The 18,393-nt window shown below is 37.4% G+C and overlaps 2 protein-coding genes across 6 annotated transcripts in view; one reads left to right on the top strand and one right to left on the bottom strand.

Moving 5' to 3' along the window:
• Window positions 1–10,555, top strand: part of bmp2k (BMP2 inducible kinase) — a 36,570-nt gene extending 26,015 nt beyond the window's left edge. For 2 of the 4 annotated variants that reach the window (XM_051894985.1, XM_051894982.1), the window contains exons 13-16: window positions 1,535–1,689; window positions 2,172–2,329; window positions 2,551–2,670; window positions 7,915–10,555. In XM_051894985.1, coding sequence (XP_051750945.1) covers window positions 1,535–1,689; window positions 2,172–2,329; window positions 2,551–2,670; window positions 7,915–9,302 — 1,821 coding nt within the window. In that variant the 3' untranslated portion in view covers window positions 9,303–10,555. The remainder of the gene's footprint in view (window positions 1–1,534; window positions 1,690–2,171; window positions 2,330–2,550; window positions 2,671–7,914) is intronic. The other 2 variants (XM_051894983.1, XM_051894984.1) reach the window with 2 other exon arrangements.
• A 63-nt stretch (window positions 10,556–10,618) lies between these two features.
• Window positions 10,619–18,128, bottom strand: paqr3a (progestin and adipoQ receptor family member IIIa). 2 transcript variants are annotated; one of them, XM_051894991.1, is made up of 8 exons: window positions 17,946–18,128; window positions 17,624–17,765; window positions 16,411–16,632; window positions 16,103–16,265; window positions 14,348–14,503; window positions 12,354–12,551; window positions 12,086–12,176; window positions 10,619–11,859 (listed from the first exon to the last, which is right to left on the bottom strand). In XM_051894991.1, exons 3-8 carry the CDS (start codon window positions 16,596–16,598, stop codon window positions 11,717–11,719), a joined length of 939 nt encoding a protein of 312 aa, XP_051750951.1. In that variant the 5' UTR covers window positions 16,599–16,632; window positions 17,624–17,765; window positions 17,946–18,128; the 3' UTR covers window positions 10,619–11,716. The 2 variants fall into 2 exon arrangements, with proteins under 2 accessions (XP_051750951.1, XP_051750950.1); XM_051894990.1 differs by having other exon boundaries at window positions 17,624–18,128.
• Window positions 18,129–18,393: the final 265 nt, after the last annotated feature.

The raw sequence follows: 18,393 nt of genomic DNA, 5'->3' as shown, positions 1-18,393 counted from the left end.
ATTGTATTTACGCTAAAAGAGGAAATGTTGCTAACTGACTTTCGCTAAATACATAATGTTAAGGCGGAGCAATTTTTAGCTCATTTTCCACCGAATGGTTACCATCTGTTTAATTTCAGATGCAATCTGCTCCATGCAAAACCATCAGGGGATTGAATGGGGTGGTGAAATCGACCGATTCTCTGTGTTAAATTGTAACATATGAGGCAATTACACTGTAGGGAAATTCAAAGGCCTCTGTGGCGCTCTTTCTGTCTGTGTCTCTTTCTATCTCCCTGTGTTCTCATGGTCATTTTGCATGGAGAAAGCATACTTTTATATTAAGTGGAAAGTTAAGTAAGGGATAATAAATAGTTATCTTTTTAGTCATTATCACAAAATATCCAGGATGACCAGGTCTTGAATTACCCTAAAGAGTTTTATTTTGCATTTATGCATATTATATCCTGTTTATTACACAACTACTTGCCAAATAAACCAATAAACGTGAAATCGATTTGAGTTACTTGTTGCAGTTTATCTTAAAGGGTTAGTTCACCCAAAAATGAAAATAATGTCATTTATTACTCACCCTCATGTCGTTCTACACCAGTAAGACCTTCGTTCATCTTCAGAACACAAATTAAGATATTTTTGATGAAATCCGATGGCTCAGTGAGGCCTCTACTGAGAGCAAAGCCACTGAACCTCTCAAGATCCATTAATGTACTAAAAGCGTATTTAAAACAGTTCATGTGAGTTCAGTGGTTCTACCTTAATATTATAAAGCGACGAGGATACTTTCTGTGCGCCAAAAAAAACAAAACAACGATTTTTCAACAATATCTCGTGATGGCCGATTCCAAAACGCTGCTTCTGAGCTTTACGAATCTTTTGTTTCAAATGAGTGATTCGGATTTCCTATCTAATGGCTAAACTGCTGAAATCACGTGACCTTGGCGCTCCGAACCACTGATTCGATTCGTAAAGCTCTGAAGTGTTTTGAAATCGGCCATCACTAGATATAGTCAAAGTCGTTATTTTGTTTTTTTTGGGGCACAAAAAGTATTCTTGTCGCTTTATAAAATTAAGGTAGAACCACTCTACTCACGTGAACTGTTTTAAATATGTTTTTAGTACCTTTATGGACCTTGTGAGGTTCAGTGGCTTTGCTCTCAATGGAGGCCTCACTGAGCCATCGGATTTCATCAAAAATAACTTAATTTGTGTTCCGAAGATGAACGAAGGTCTTAGGGGTGTAGAATGACATGAGGGTGAGTAATTAATTTTACTTTACTTTTTAGACAGAATTTTTTATTTTTGGGTGAACTAACCCTTTAAAGCTTGTTCTAGCATAGTCCATTGCAACAATTATCCTAGCAACACAACAAATGCTGCAATAATTTTAAAACTGCGGTGTGATACTGGTGCTACTTTCATATCTCTTGTATATTGTCAAAGTGAAGTTCTGAGCACTAGCACACAACAGCATGTCTATGAAAATAGGGCTGCAGATTACTAGTTTGACTAAGTTCTTTTGCTTGTCATCTTAAAGATGCATCAGTACCAGCAGGCCTTTGTTCAGCAGCAGCAGCAGTGTGTTCCAGTCCAGCAGGTGCCCTATATCTCCCCTCTGGAGTTCCAGGCCCCGCTGGGCTCCTATAACCCTGCCGGAGCTTCTCCAGTAGAGACCACCTTCACTAACATCAGGCAAGCACTTTGGATGTTATTACTGATGTAGAGTCAGTTTAAACTGTCACACTACTGAATGAGTCTTAGTTTGCCATTTTGGTGCTGTCATAGAATTTCACAGCAGAATGAATATATATTACAGTTTTTTTTGGGGGGGGGGGGGGGGGGGGGTGGTAAGATTTTTTTTAAATAAATCTTTTATACTCACCCAGGATTTATTCGATTATAAAAAAAAAACAGTAAAAACATTAATATTGTGAAATATTAATACAATTTAAAATAACTGTTTTCTATTTGAATATATTTTAAAATTTAATTTAATCCTGTGATGGCAAAGCTGAATTTTCCGCAGTCATTACTCCAGTCTTCAGTGTCACATGATCCTTCATATATTTTTCAGGATTCTGAAAAAGAACAGCTTTTATTTGTAATATATATATACCTATTACGTTACTGTTTAAGTATTTAAATGTCTGGCATTTTTCCTTTTTCTGTTGTAGTAGAAACCCAGTTTCCACTGTGGAGATCTTGAGTCCTTCTCCTCAGACTGTCAACAACCCTCCTGATATGTCTGGATGGAACCCATTTGGAGAAGACAATTTCTCTAAACTCACAGAAGAGGAGCTTCTTGATCGAGAGTTTGACCTTCTAAGAGCAAGCAAGTGTCTCTGTGTGTCTTTTTGTAGATCCTGACTATTGTAAATGTCACAGTGGCTTTCAATGCAGTTCTCTCCGTCACTCTTTGAGTCTGTTTTAGAATTGCATCCGTACATCTATCCTCTTCTAGTATTCTACACCCTCTCCAGCAGAGGGCATACACATCCTGCTTTATTGCTACATTAACACTTTCTATGTGCCTGCTACCCTTCTTCCCCACAGAAAAGCCAGTAGAGCGATCTGTCAGCATGGAGGCCAGCAGCATAGACAGACAGCAGCCGGTACTGCAGCCCTCACTCCCTGAGGATCCATTTGGCTCTGTGCCCTTCCTGGCCAACGCAGGCAAGTTCTAGCAGCCGGCTCTCAAAGGACCCTCACCAAAGTTCCCTGTTTACCGTCCTCCTTCTCTCTCCTCATATCTGTGCTCCCCTATTCCTGCTCTTCCCGAACCTCTTTCTGTCTCTCTGCTCTCTGGATGTGGTGCCTCTACACCACATATCATTGTCACATCTGGAGCCGGGAGACAAACAGAATCAATGTTACCATTTATTCCTTTAACCACTTTAAAAATATACATTTAGACAGTTACAATATTGTCATTTCAACAAACCCTATATGTCTGTTTTTGATTCTATTTCTCACTGTTCATAAGATAAGAATTTAATTAAACACTATATATCTGGTACATACATAGATTTAGATATTATATATCGATAAGACAGGCTGGAACTAGTAAATAGTAAAATGCAAGCATAGAAATAGAGAGAATTTGCAGATTATAAAATAATGCAAATAATACACTATAAGAACTATTGGAACTATAAGAGATAAGAAATATAGACTCACATATGTTGGTTTACGTGATTATTTTCATCTAGGGATTTATTTATATACACAAAATCATAGCTTTATAGCACCTCAATGCTTGTTGCTGATGCCTTGTATTTTTTTTTTCTTCTTTTATTATTTGTAGTTTTTTTTTTTTTTTAGTTTTTTTTTTTAAGCTTTAACTTTTGTTTGTCTATGCACTTGCAATATTATAGTTGTAAATTTGTGCTATGCTCTTTCTTTTCACATCTGCATCTTTTTTTTGTTTTTTTTTATTTATTTTTTTATACATTTTAATAGATTTACTTTTAATAGTTTGGGCTAACTCTTATATAGTGGTATGTATGTACAAGTACAAGTATGCATGTACATACATACCACTGCGGTATGTATGTACGAGTCTAATCTCATTATCAGTGTGTGTTGTACTCGACTTTATTTGCTTTGTCAGTTTAGATTTTTTTTTTTCTCTCTCAGGACCCACATTTTTATGTTAATATTTTTATATTGAACAGAGCAGAACAAATGGTTTTCCTTTAGTTGGGAAAAGAAAATGTAAAAGTTTAAGGGAATTTTCTTTATTTTTTCTAATATTTTGGCATTTAGGCATCAGGTTGGCATGAAGGAATAGATTTTCTGATTCTTGAGCAACCTAGTTTTCCACTTAGATTTTTTTTTCTTCCGATCAGTTAGCTACATTATGTGCTTGATAACAAGTTGTTATTAGCAACAGTGAATGCCAAAAGTTCTCAGGTACAATTTCTATGGACCTCAGACCGTAGAAAATTTCCAGCGATCCTCATATTCACTTTGTTTACTTGTAAACATGCCAATTTTTCATGGATTTGAACACAAGTCTCTCTCTTCCAGTGTTAGAGTTGGCTTTAAATTCCTCATTGAGACTTGTTTTTCCTTTCTGTAATTTACTGTGAAGATACTTTAAGTTGCCAATTTAGGGAACATTGGCAGGTTAACTTGAGGGAGGTTAGCCGAATAATCAGAAACTGTTGCATCTACAGAAGCAACTAAGAGTTGGCAGCCCTTTTTTTTCATTCTTTTGCATAATGTGATGTCTTATTATTATGTAGCCTGTGCTAGAACTCTTTTCTGGTCACAGATGATGTTTTCCTTAGAAAACGCCATGTCTAATAATGTATGAGCATTTTTACTTGTTAGCACTGGTAACCACAGTACAGACATATCACATGCCATTTGTTGCTGTCTCACTCATATTGGCAGCATTGAGCCTTAATTAATGGTGAATGTCACATGTATTCCTTGTCGGCACATGCATTTAGAGGTACTTATTCACTGCATTTAGTAATAGTTTACATAAGGGCTTACCATATTGTTTACTGAACCTTTATTTTCCCAACGGTAAGTTGACCATAATGTTTAGCGAATCCGTGTTCTGGATTCCTAATTTTATGTACTCATTCATCTCATTACCCACTCAAGTTACTTTGCTTTATCCGAACATGTTTGGTAACATTGTTTTTTTTTTTTTTTTCATTTTTAAATGTTTATTTTTAAAGTTTAATGTGTGTGTTACCATTTTGTATTAGATAAAGACAGCCATTTTCAGAGACATCTTGATGGAGTGGGATATTGGTGGACAGTTAAAACTGACAGACTTGTGAACACACAACTTGTATTAAAGGTCTGTTGAGCCATATTGTAAACTAATGAGCGAGTGTAAGCAGAACATCTGTTGAAAATGACTAAATCCTCTTGCATATTGGAGTTGTAGGTTACTTTTGTTTTTAGTATTTCTTATTAGTTTTGTTGACGCTAATACAAAACGTTTCTCCTATAACAGCTTTTAACCCATGCCTTATGTTGCCCTAGAGATCATGGTACCGGTGTCAGAGCTGTATAACACTGTTTGTTTTGTTGCATATGTTCCTGTAGATGACAAAAGTTCATAGCCCCAACATTCCTCAGTGACTTCTCATCTGTACATTGCATATATACAGCATCAGTTGCATAAGCTGTTAATGTTCAGTCTCCAGTTGACAAACTGATGTAAATACTATCATACCATCATATCATGTATCATAATGTATGTTTCTTTATACAATGCTAATTATAAATAAAGCTTATTTAAAAGCAATGTTATATTTGTTGATTTTTGTTATAGAAGCTCGTATCAGGAACATTTGACTAATGCTTTGAGTATAAGAAGTTTCCACCTTTATACCACAAGAGCAAGATGTTCCTCCTATTATATAATAGCATGGCTGTCTTTGTCTAACAATTTTATTCTAAACTGAATAACATTGATATATATATATATATATATTTCATTTTTTATTTTGGAAAAGCATAATGTTAGCACCTTTTTCATTCTAAAATTTGATATATATGGGATAAAGACTGTGCTACTCAAATAATGAAGTGACTTCAACATGCCTTCCCTTTTTTGGGGGGTCAACGATATCTCTAGCCAATCACAGGTTTTAATTTCCACTTTAATGCTAATGTCAAATGTACATTAATATAAATTATATATAATTTAATATAAAATGTGTTCAGAATATGTAAAATACTCTCTTGGACAGCAGCATAAGGTTGTTGGTCTGAATAATGAATCTTTTGCAAGACTTCATGACCCCTCTTTAATGGTAAAACAAAGCTTGCATGCACTGAAGCCTTTCTGGAACGATAGTTGAATGGGACCCTATTGGAGTACCTCTTGTTTTAAATTTGATTTTGAAAACACCCTCAAGTCTAATATATGCTAAGATTATGATTATGTATGACGACCAATTATGTGCGGTGTCTGTCTTGTTCATTTGTAAGCTTTATCCCTTAAACCTTGATTAAGCAGGTATCTGGTCTTCAGAGGGGGAAACATTAAAACAGCTCTTAAACAATAGCATAAACAATCTCTCTTTATGAGCTCAATTCATATATTGTGTTTGCCTGGTAAAGTTGCATGTAGAACAGAGGCATTTGGACATAATGAGGTAAGAGACAATGAACTATTGAAGCATATCTGACTGTGTCCGTAAATCATTTGCATATATTGTGAAGACAAAAAGACAATCAGCTTAGCATCTGCTGAGCTGGCTGAAGGGAGGTCTGGGTAATCCACTGGATGGATATGTGGCTTTCAGAGCAATATGACATTTCCATGATGTTCCTTATTCAAGCAAAACAGGGAGAGATCTGGACGTCCACATGCTTAGACATTACTTGCTCTGGCCGTTTTTACTAGAGCTGTCATCAGCGTGTAATCGGATGGGCCTGGAAAAGAACACTCAATATTCTTCTTCTGCTTACGATCTTCTTATATGATTAAGGATGTTCCATTATGCTGCACTATGGATTGTTGTATTCCAGGAGGTAGGCGTGATTAGATGTGTTGTAATCCGGACAGCCTAAACAGTCTGCTCATATATTTTTTTTCTTTTTTTTTTTTTTTTTTTTTTTCCTCTAAGCTTCCTAAGATTTTTTCGAAAAGCACCAGTTTCTTTCCTCCTGTGCTGTTCTTGCTCTTCTCTTTACCCCTTCCCTCAGCCACTATTAACTATAATAATTGTAGTAGAAGTAGTTGTTGTTATTTAATTAGTTATTTAACTTAGTTTTATTTATATATTTTTGAACTTCATCATATACATAGAACTAGGTTTGGCTAATCCTGTGTCTTGCTCTGCCAGTTTGGATGGATTTGATGATAACAGATCCGCAGCTCTGCCTGCTCAGCAGGGGGAGGATGGCAATGCCTAACCATGTTGAGAATTTCAGTCTTTTGAAATTAGACAAATATCTCAATAATTATACATGTTGACAAATATTGTGATGCGCTGTAGCAAGATAAACTAGCTTAAACTAATTTAATAAGGAACAAATAGTTAGTCTATTTCAGTTCCAAAGTCTCTGACATTTTTTTTTTTTTTTTAACCAAATAAGAAATATGTTTTTTGTACAATTTCCAAAATCTTTCCTGAGGGTAAGAATACATATTTGGAGCACTAAACACTGAGTCAAGTGAGACTTTGCAGGAGAAGGACAGATTTGTGATTAAATAAAGTTTTTCTTTTCTTTTTAAATCAAATTAGCTGAAATGTGCTTTATCCTAAAAATTGTAATTGTAAAATTACTTAATATGTAAAGGATGTGAAACATCATTACACAAACAAAATCAGAATAAAATTATAATTATTGACTGTATTGTATAATGGTGCCTCTTGTCTTTTAAGACAGGGCTATTAGATTAGATATTTTTTATTTATTTTTTTGACAGTGATAATGAGAATGAGAATGAGAGCTAAAAGCAAGCGATAAGACAGTTTAGTTTGAGGTGTTTTTTTTTTTTTTTTTTCAAAGACTTCAAGTTTCTCTTTATTTACTTATTTACTTTTTTTAGTTTTTGTATTTTAGGGCTGCCAAATTTAATGCACTGTTATTGTGTTAATGGTGTTATTGCTATCTAGTGGCATGTTTAATATATTTTCAAGTTGTAAAGATTTCAAATTTTTTAATATACAATACCATTTTGGGAGTCACAAAAAGGTATTTGTTTTATTTCAGTTTTCCCAGTTATTATTTTTCAGTCTTCAATGAAAACTTTTCACTTAGTTTAAAAAAAAATAAAAAAAAATAAAAAAAGCTCTCAGTGATTTTATGTGTGGAATGAAGTATATGCAGTTTCTTTAGGAGAACTACAGTATAGGCACTATTCCCACTGAGAACATATTAAATTCACATGTTGTGTACATCAGACATTCACTGTCAACTTGTGTGTTCATTTAGCAGGAGCTGGTGTGCTGACAGCGGAGCATCCAGTTGAGAAGCCCAGTGTTGGCGTGGCTGTTCCAGCCTTGCAAGACACAACCCTGCCATCTGTCAAGGAACACAAAACGACAAAAAAAAGTAGCTCTACTAGTTCACTGCCTCAGAAAGCAGGCGAGGAATCAGACAGTGATTTTGAGTCTGACCCACCCTCTCCCAAAAGTAGTGAAGACGAGGAGGTGGAGGAGGAGGAAGGTCTCAACAGTGAACATGAAGACACCGAACCTGAGAACCTGGGTCAGAGGCCGTTACTCATGGACTCTGAGGAAGAGATAGAGGAAGAGGAAGACAAACACAGCTCAGACTCAGATTGTGAGTCTAGGAAAGCAAAACTTGGGCTGTCAGAGGAGAAGGCTGTGGTTTTTCCTCCGGGAACTGTGAAAGCTGAATCTGGAGCCAGTGAGATCTCTCCTCCCAATTCGCCAAGTGTCGCCATGCCTGCCGCGAGCATTGTGGATGTGTTTGGTGCTGTTCCTTTTGTTGGCAGTGGTCAGCCCAGAGTGTCACCAGAGAGTTCAGATATTTTTGCCAAAGCCCCTTTTAGGCAGGCGAGCCAGGAGAACGATGCGGAGGACACTGACGTATTCACCAAAGCTCCTTTCAACAGAAACCTATCCAGGTCAAGCAGAAGTGGTGATGGACCCAGCGGCCAGACGCCACCCATTTCCCCCGACAGCGTGGATGTATTCGGATTCTCGCCTTTCCAGCCCAGCCACGTAATACCCACCTCTGGGAACCAGGAGGACTTTTTTGGCCAAACACCTTTCGATGAAGCAGCTAGTCCCCAACAGAGGCAGAAGCAGCGCAGCCTTCAAAAACTCTCCTCACGGCAGAGGCGCACCAAGCAAGAGGCCAGTGGCAGCAACGGGAAGCGACACCATAGCACACCCACTTGCGGTAGGAAGAGCAACAAGCCCAGTTTCCGTACCCCCGAACGGGTGCGAAGGCACAAGAAGGTAGGCAGACGGGACTCGCAGAGCAGCAACGAGTTCCTCAGCACGTCCGACTCCAAAGAGAACATCAGTATTTCCCTGGGCGAGGTGATGGAAAAAGGAGCTGCGCTGCCCCCAGAGGAGGTCTTGTTGGATCCGTTTGGAGCCAAGCCTTTCCATCCTCAAGATGGCAGTCGACACGGTCAGCACCAGAGCTTGGGAGACAACAAAAGTGAGATCAACTCAACCAATGGCAGGCAGAAGGCCAGCTCCCTGCACAGCGTGTTTGACGGAAATAAAATCGATGACTTTGGAGCTGTACCTTTCACAGAACTGGTGGTCCAAAGTGGAGCACCGCAAACCCCACAAATGGATCTCGACCCTTTCGGAGCAGCACCTTTCCCCTCAAAGCAGTGAATGTCTTGTCTTCCGGCACACACACAGAAATGCTACACACACACAGCGCCACATTATGCAAAGTCCTAGCAGCCTTTTGAAATGTCTTTAAGGGACGGCAGCTTTGTGCTGTGATCTCTGTGTATGTGCAGCCCATTGGGACGCAGGCCTTTAAATTAGATAACAGTCAACTTTTGTAGTTTTTCAAGTATTTTAATACCTAACTGGACAGCTATAACACCTCTTTTACTTTTGGCGACTTAAACCTGTGGTTTATGGATGCTTTTGAATAGGCTTTTGAAGCATATTCTTTAGCCTTTACGCGCTTAAAAGCCTTCTATGCTGCATTACAATAAGCGCTGTGCTCATTAAAAAAAAAGAAAAGAAAGAAAAAACATCAGAGATATGTGTATAATCCTTCATTTGAATAGGATTGAGGAAAAATGCCAATTTAGTACAGCATTTTGATTAAGTTTGTACTCCATTGTTGACCACTGTGTTGGTAAAACTCCAATCTACCAACATGAACACCATGAAGCCTTATCTGGGTATTCCCCGCCCTGCTTAACAGTACCTCGAATACACAATGGCTGTAGCCTGTTTGTGTCAATGGAATCATCTGAGTGTAGGCATTCTCCATTTAAACGGTCATTCACAGACAATTTAATGCATATTTTTACATTTTTAAGTGCATCCAATGTTCTTGTATTGTGACAATGTCCTTTCTACATGCATTAAAAGGGACTTAATATTATTTTCCCATTAGTAAATTGACCACACTAGAGAAGTTGGAGTTTATTGAACAATATTGTTATAACTGTCGTCGTTTGTATTAAACATGATTTTGTAGAAATAATTCCCCAAGCTGAACTTAACATCTTTGATGTTTTCAATAATCAGATGTTCCACTATTGTCTATATGTACTTACTGGTAACCTACAATCATGAACAATTAGAGCTCTTGTAGAAAGGAAAAAGAATTAAAGAATGTGCTAAATGCAGTTTTGTGTATTTATATACCAGTCATTTGTTTGAAGCAAATTTTAAAATTCAATTTTAGTCAGAAAAGGTATGACGCATGAAGGGTATCATAGTTTGACTGATGAAAAGGGCCATTTAGAAACATTTACATTGTCATTGAATATCTGCAGTTAGAACATTCAAGACCAAAAAAAGCATTTTTTTTTTTTTTACACATTGCAAGATTTGTTATTTTTTTCTTACGTAGTACTACACTCTAACAATGCAATAAAAGCTTCTTTTGGAGGTCATGAGTCCATGTGTTTGTTGTTTTTTTTTACTCAATATCATTAAAAGAATCGTCATTACAACTTCAGTTGAAAAGGACAAAGTGAAAGTTTATTCAGCTGTAAAGTAGAAACGCATATCCCAACAAATTACCAACATGGTAAAAAAAAATAAGTTAAAAGTGTTACATTATGAAGCCTCATGAACCAACAACAGCTAACAAAAATGACAACAGCATATCACTCTACCATAAAAAGCACTGAAAAAATTGCATGGCTGTACAATTCACTGTTGTAAGGCAGAAAATGTACTGAAAACATGTAGGTGTATTTCACATTACAGTTCTAACTTAGTGACGTGATACTGAGTGAAACTGAGATTACAAACTTCTGAAATGCAATATACAGAGTAGTGTTAAACGCATTAATTGCACAGGAGAATTTTTAAATTGCCATTATTAGTAATGATAAACTAAACAAAAGGTAAATAAAAAGTCATCAACCTAATTCGATACAAATAATCCTGATGTGTGTTTACAACATTGCGATGCTGTGCGGCAACATGCAAAATATGATTTTCACCATTTTAAGACATTTGCTTATTTCACTAATTCTGAACAAATCTCTTTGGTTTATTCAATGTTGTAAATAAGACTAACTAAAAGTCTCATTTAGACTTATGTTGTATTCATTTATTAAAAATTCATGTTCACACAAACACAAAACAAATTGAAATATGGTACTATTAAGCTTGTGAATCGTTGAATTTTAGGTTAAAATACAAACAGTAAACAACATACTATTGAACAGATAACACTGACTGCTTCAGTGAATATGCTTTACCCCCACATAGCTTGCATGTTACCCATGTACTACATTTTTAGAGATGTAGAAACCCACGCATGCAGATGATGTAAAATGGTGCTTCACCTTGATTTTTTTAAAAGTGCTTTTAAAAGCCTAACACTGCTTACCTTATCAAGTGCCTATAATTTGTATTTAGACTGACATCTAGGCACTTATACAAAATGTATTAAAAAAAAGTGTCAAAATAGCTTACAATGAAGAAGAAAAAAAAAAAAAAAAAACACCTCGCAATCATATTTCATAAACACTGAATGTGTTCAAGCTTAAAGATCATTTAAAATACAACAGTCTTCAGTGGTGCTCCTCCGATCCCACATTCCTCTAGGAATGAAGATGGTTGTCTGGGCAAGGGTGAGAGTGGCGGTAGTTGGTTATGAAAAGTGCAGACTGATGCCACCAGTAGAACATGAGCACCACCAATATGTGCCAGACCTGATGGCTGGAGCCCAAGTAGTTCAGCTGACCTAGAGATTACAAAAAGAGCATTAAATCATTAATAAACTTGTCTGAGGTTGGTCCTCATTTAATTAAGGCAGGTGTGGCTTCGGTTTAGTCCATCGCTCTGAACAACTTCTTTCTTTGGATACAGTATCAAATTTGACAAGTGAAATGCAGCCCTGCTTTCATGTCAGGATGCCACACTGAGCTCTCCAAATGTGAAAGAGTAAGAAATATTAAATTGTCCAGTACCTGGAAAATAACGCTCTGGAACTTTGGACATGTAGAAGATGATAGCAGCTACAGCAAGTACATACATTATCAGCACTCTGGGAACAAATTCCTAAAAAAAAAAAAAAACTTCTGTTATTCATGAATGTATAATATATTTTTTTAAAAAAGGGGAAATGTAATATTAGCATTTTTATACATCATTATCACCATATATTTCTGGCTTATAAATACTCAAATAAAGCAAAAAGCAGCATAAGAAAAAAAAACCTATTGTGAGGACTCTTACCTGGACTATGTCTGAGCTGAAACCCCCACTGAGCCAGATCCAATGAAAGGTGGGGATTAGGCCGTATCCCGCTACAGCACAGAATATAACAGAGCGAAGCTTCTGCCACTTCTTGGTCAAGTAATGAGGGTGTATCTGGGCGAAGAACACTGCCAGCATCATGGCCAGAACGGTTACCAGGTACACCTGCCGCCAGTACTGCAGACAGTTACACAAACCAGACAAAACAACTTGAACCACAAACACACCGAAGCCATCTTAATGTGCACAACACAGGCACACACACACAAAAATCACTTGTTCTGTAGGAAAAAAAGCCAGTACAAAAAAAAAAAAAAGGAGTGGAGAAATCAGTCTCTCTTTCTCTTGGGGCGCTTGGCTGATTGAGTAGTCATCCAAAAAGCAAAGCTAAACACTTGGCAGGGGGAGAGTGGAGATGGCTCACCCACGTGTGAATGTCATATGGTGGGGAACAGGAGTGACGGAGTGGGTCCACGAACACGGCCATCTGCTTTGGGCTGGAGCAGATTTCTGCCGCATTCTGGGGCACAATAAGCCAGCACTTCCAATATGTGGGGAGAACCATGTGGAGCAGCGTGGCCAAAAGCGCTGGTGCTCGGCAAATAGCAAGTGGGAGTAGAGGGGACGAGAGCAAGCAGCTTACTCAGGATATCCAAGATCCAAGCTTTCAGAAAACTGCACCAAAATCTTGAAACAAAGAAGATTTCACGCCAAGCGGCACCTCATCGTTTTTATACAGGCAGTACAAAGCCGCTCCACAGGGGGTCCATTGTGCAAACTAACAGTAAGGGAGAAATAAACTATCGTACAATATAATCAAAGATACTCTACCACAGTGTTACAGTAATCTCATGGGAAATGTCAACATGCGACAGCTCTCAGTGTGTGCACTTCCAACTATTCTATTAAATCGTTCATACTATTCCTCGTTTTTAAAGGAATAGTTCACCCCAAAATGAGTCATTTACCTGACTTTCCTTCTTCTGTGAAAGACATTCTGAAAAATGTTTTTGTTTGTATAATGAAAGTCCGATGTTGTTTGAATTCCAATATTCTTCAAAATATCCTCTTTTGAAGAAAAGAGAAAGTTTAGAAAAGACATGAGGGTGAGTAAATGATGACAAGTGTCCTTTTCAGGTGAATGTCACTTTGTCTAAAAGCATCTGCTAAAAGAATAAATGTTAATGTGTACTCCAATAGAATAATGGTGATTTTTCTTTACTAAACACATATAAGCAGTCTCTCCATGCAGTATTCACAGCACACGCACACCAGACTGTTTTCCCCAGGAATAGGTGAACTCTTGCTCTGTATCTGTTGCACAGGTAACATATGCCCACAACAAAAGCAGGCCAACCATCTGCTGCTAGAGACCACTGTGGGACGATGCACCTCAAGCCACCTAATTAATCTACCCCTGTCCACATTGGCCATGACCACCTATCGCACACAGTGTAGAGACTCTCCATGTCATTCTTATGGAACCCTATGTGTCCTACTTGGATCAGACTCCACCAATAAACGCTTATTACTTCATTTATGAAGTTATGGGAAGCTTACCTCCAGTACTGCCTCCACTTCCCCGAGCCAGAATGGTTTCGTTCAGTTCAATACACTTTATTGTGCCCAAAGGGAAATTTGTCTTGACCAATGGCACTCACATACACACTGACCACTGACCATTCATTTCCATTCCACAATACATACACAATGGCTAGTACACAATGACTTTTTCATCAGTAAGCAAGCAGACAACAGATGGTAATAAACTCAAGCCTATTGCATTATTAGACAATGCAACCTCATAAAAATACATCCAAAAAAAGTATATTACACTCACTTATTTAGTATTCTGACTGAGGTAGGTATAAAGGATTTCTTAAACTAACTGTACCTGTACACAGGTAACCTAAATTGTTTACCAGTGGGCAATTATGTGAATGATCAGATAGCATTTGACTGAAGCAACGTACGTTATTGCAGTAGAATGCGTAGAACACTCCTGGAACGTAACAGCCTATGATTCCGATGGAGATCCCGGCGTAGTCCAGAGCCATCCATCGGCGGCTATTTTTTTCGGATCGGTGGCAGCAGAACAGGTGATAGCCCACAGAACAAAGCATGCACACCTGAGCAGAAGACATGAAGTGTTCAGATGATTTTGTAGGCCATGTTTGCAGAGTGACATATGCAAAGTTTTCACAGTACAATACAAAAGCTCAAACTCACATGATGAACCTATACAGCCAAACAAAGATGCTATAATTATGTCTTCATGAGAGAATATGCAAGGGTGGTGTAGAGGCACTTTGCCTAATCCTGATGCTTTAGAGAATGGCTGCCAAGGAGCGAAGCTGCCATTTCTGTCTAATACCGATGGCACGAGAGCAGCCGGTAACAGATCTAGATTTAGACGGGCCTGAGTTTAGGTGATAAAATCATAAGTTTTAACTCTAATCCCTGGCAACAGTGAATGTGGAAAGCCTGCTATCAAAGGCCTTCAACAGTCCAAAGATCATATGAAGACTTTTTGATTGAGAGTGCGGATCTAAGATCAGTTTTTATTAAAAAGGATGGAGCTGATCCAAAAAAGCAGCCATGGTTAGAGATGATATGTTTGTCGTGCCAAAATAAAAGAACACACTTTATCCACTGCTAACTACTGTGCTAACTATTCAAGTTCAAACTGAGACTATTAAAGGGTTAGTTCACCCAAAAATGAAAATTATCCCATGATTTACTCACCCTCAAGCCATCCTAGACGAACACAATCAGAGATATATTTAAAAATATCCTGGCTCTTGCAAGCTTTATAATGGCAGTGAATGGGGGACCCGATTTTGAAGCAAAAAAAGTCCATCCATCTATCGTAAAAGTACTCCACACGGCTCCAGGGGGTTAATAAAGGCCTTCTGAAGCAAAGCTATGGGTTTTTGTAAAAAATAAAATAAAATCCTTATTTAAAACTTTGATAACTATAATAACTAGCTTCCAGCAGACGGCCGTACGCATCGATTTGCAGCGGAAGAGTAAACCCTGACCCGACGCACGACATAATGACGAATGCGGAAGTGCAGAGGATAGAGCAAAACAAAACACCGGTCACGAATTAGAAGTCTAAAACGAGAAATTTTAAAGAGAAATGTCATAGGATTTCAATGTAAGAGAAGAGGAGCCTGAGTTTGCTGTCCAGCCCTATTTGTTTAAATCCTGAGAGCCGTCTAAGCTTACGCTACTCCTACATCCTGCGGCATACATCGCATCACGGGTTACTCTAGTGGCGCAAGTCAACTTGCGCAGTATGCATACGGTCGTCTGCCGGAAGCTAGTTATTTCAGATTATAAAGTTTTAAATATGGATATTTTTCTTACAAAAACCCATTGCTTCCCTTCAGAATGCCTTTATTAACCCCCCGGAGCCGTGTGGAGTACTTTTATGATGATGGATATACTTTTTTTGGCTTCAAAATCGGGCCCCTCATTCACCTCATTATATAGCTTGGAAGAGCCAGAATATTTTTAAATATATCTCTGATTGTATTTGTCTGAAAGAAGAAAGTCATATAAACCTTGATTGGCTTGAGGGTGAGTAAATCATGGGGCAATTTTCATTTTTGGGTGAACTAACCCTATAAATGCAGCTCTGAACTGCTTAGATTTTTCCTCATTTTGAGTTTTCTACTTAAAAGTGATATTGTGAGGGCATGGTGCAAGCAGCATGGACATACCTGGAAGCAAAAGAGAACTATGGAATAGATGACATAGTCTTCTCTGGAAGCTCCTAACATCGGCAACACCACCACCAAGTCATAAACTCCCAGCATGAAGAACAGGAAGAACCCCAACAGATGACTCCAGATGTTTACCGTCTCATTGGACAAAATGAAAAGGCTATAAAACAGGTGAGATTATATCAGGCATCTATATCACCATTTCTTCCAATAGCTAAGGTCCTGTTATTCTCTCAACAGGCTGAGCAATGCTTAAAATTACAAAAGATATTGCATAAATACACAGAAGGTGGATCTGCACTTACCTTTTAATGCACAGTCTAGAGGTCAGATAGGCTCTGTATCCATCAGTGATATAAGGATTTTCCCGTAGGAATCCCGGCACCTGCTCGTAAGTGTACAGGCGGATTCCTCTGGGCACCAGAACAGGCCAGTATTGGTAACTGCCCAATTCAATGTACTGGGTACTCTTCAGCACCTTCGCTGACGGCATGATGATAATGTCACCCAGTCTCACACTTAGAGTCCTACAGACACACAAAGTTTAATGGATTTATGTTTTCATAAATATCTGACAATTCTTACAAAAAAAATGGACACAGCTGTGAAATTTTATAAAATATGATAATGCAATGCCATAATATCAGTGTTGTTATTGTTAACTAAAACTATTACAAAATATTTTCTTTAATTGAAATAAAACCAAAATAAATATAAAAATTAGATGAAAAACTTAAACTTTGAAATGCTGTCTTGGCAACTAACTGAAATAAAATATGCTTAAGTACTGACATTAACAAAAAAAAAAAAAAAAAAAAAAAAAAAAAAAAATAAATTTACTAAAATTTAAACTACAATATTAGAACTAAAACTGAAAATATAAAAATTAAACAATTCAAAATATAATTTTTTAAATATATAAAATAAATACTATAATAGTATATAAATAATACTAAAATAACACAATACTGGTAAAATAAAATAAGAGGTAAACGTACATTTGTGTAAAGAAAGACCAATGTAGTGATTTATTTCTGATTCATTTAAAAGTAAATATATTAAAAAGAAATGGCAAGGAAAAATTGTGGTGTATGTTTTGTCTTATGGAATTATTGATCGTGTTCATGGCTACACTGTTAGCCCGCTTTGAAAAACAGCATCGGGAGTGTATATAATACAAATGTCACATCTTATTTAGAACGAAAACTGTTGTGAAATAACATAAAACGAAGCTTTAAATTGAGCTACAGAAACAGACGTCCCTGTCCAACAAGTTGCCAAAGCTTATGGCAAAATACTCACAGTTACAAACAGCGTATAAATCTGCTGAGCTATCAAACTATTTATTTAAATAAAATCAATACCTTAACTAGCCAAACAATTACCTTTATGACTAAATTAGCTGTCAAACTCGCAGTACGGTGTCTAAAATGGGTAAACGGCTAAATGCTAATCACATCTACTGTATCTAGAGTTTATTTCAGAAACGGATTAAAGTGTTCGCTTAATCCTACTTACCATTGATCAGATAAATGTCTGCATTGAAGAATCCGAGTTTGTGTTTATAAGGCTCATGAGTAATATTAATATCCCATGTTCAGACTCATGTTAGCCCGGTGAGGGCAGCAGGAAGTTGTACTTACTAGCTGCTGCTAACAAGCTAATACAGAGAGATTTTCATGTCACATGTAACCTCAGGCATTAATCCCTGTCTTCTATCCAGTGATTATTTTTTATCAATTCTCTCACATTTAATATAATATCGTTTTAAAATTTAAATTTTAATACAATTTTTCATATTTGACCTCAAAATACAATCCAAGAAAGGTTTGTCACACACTGTTCTTTGTTCTCTGTTTATGAATCGAATTGTATCTTCCGAGATGATTCCTTCCTGCTCAACGTTTAATCACTGGAAGTGTTTATCCACTGAAAATACCAGCCACAATAGGCACCCTTTTTTCATAGCATTCATTTCGTCGACTGAATTGAGACCTGTAGGTGGCAGACTGCTGTCAACACGTTTTGAAGAAGACTTTCTCTTTTCATAAACATCTCAGGTGTAATCTTGTGTGATACTCCTCTGGGGCTAGAATCACACTTAATCTTCCCTCAGCTATTACACCCAAGATAATTACCTTCTCAAGTGGGAGTGTGTTCTTCATTAGCACTCCTAATTCACCTTTCAGCACTTCACTCTTAAACAGGCTGTCAACAGCATTGCCAAGACAATTTGCCTGACTGCAGCAAATGCACCATGTCAGGAAAAGAGTGCCATCACGTTTGTG

This window comes from Ctenopharyngodon idella, chromosome 5 (assembly GCF_019924925.1).
Source record: "Ctenopharyngodon idella isolate HZGC_01 chromosome 5, HZGC01, whole genome shotgun sequence".
Lineage (NCBI taxonomy): Eukaryota > Metazoa > Chordata > Actinopteri > Cypriniformes > Xenocyprididae > Ctenopharyngodon > Ctenopharyngodon idella.
Note: the sequence above shows the minus strand (reverse complement) of the source record. Positions and strands in the feature narration are given on the sequence as shown.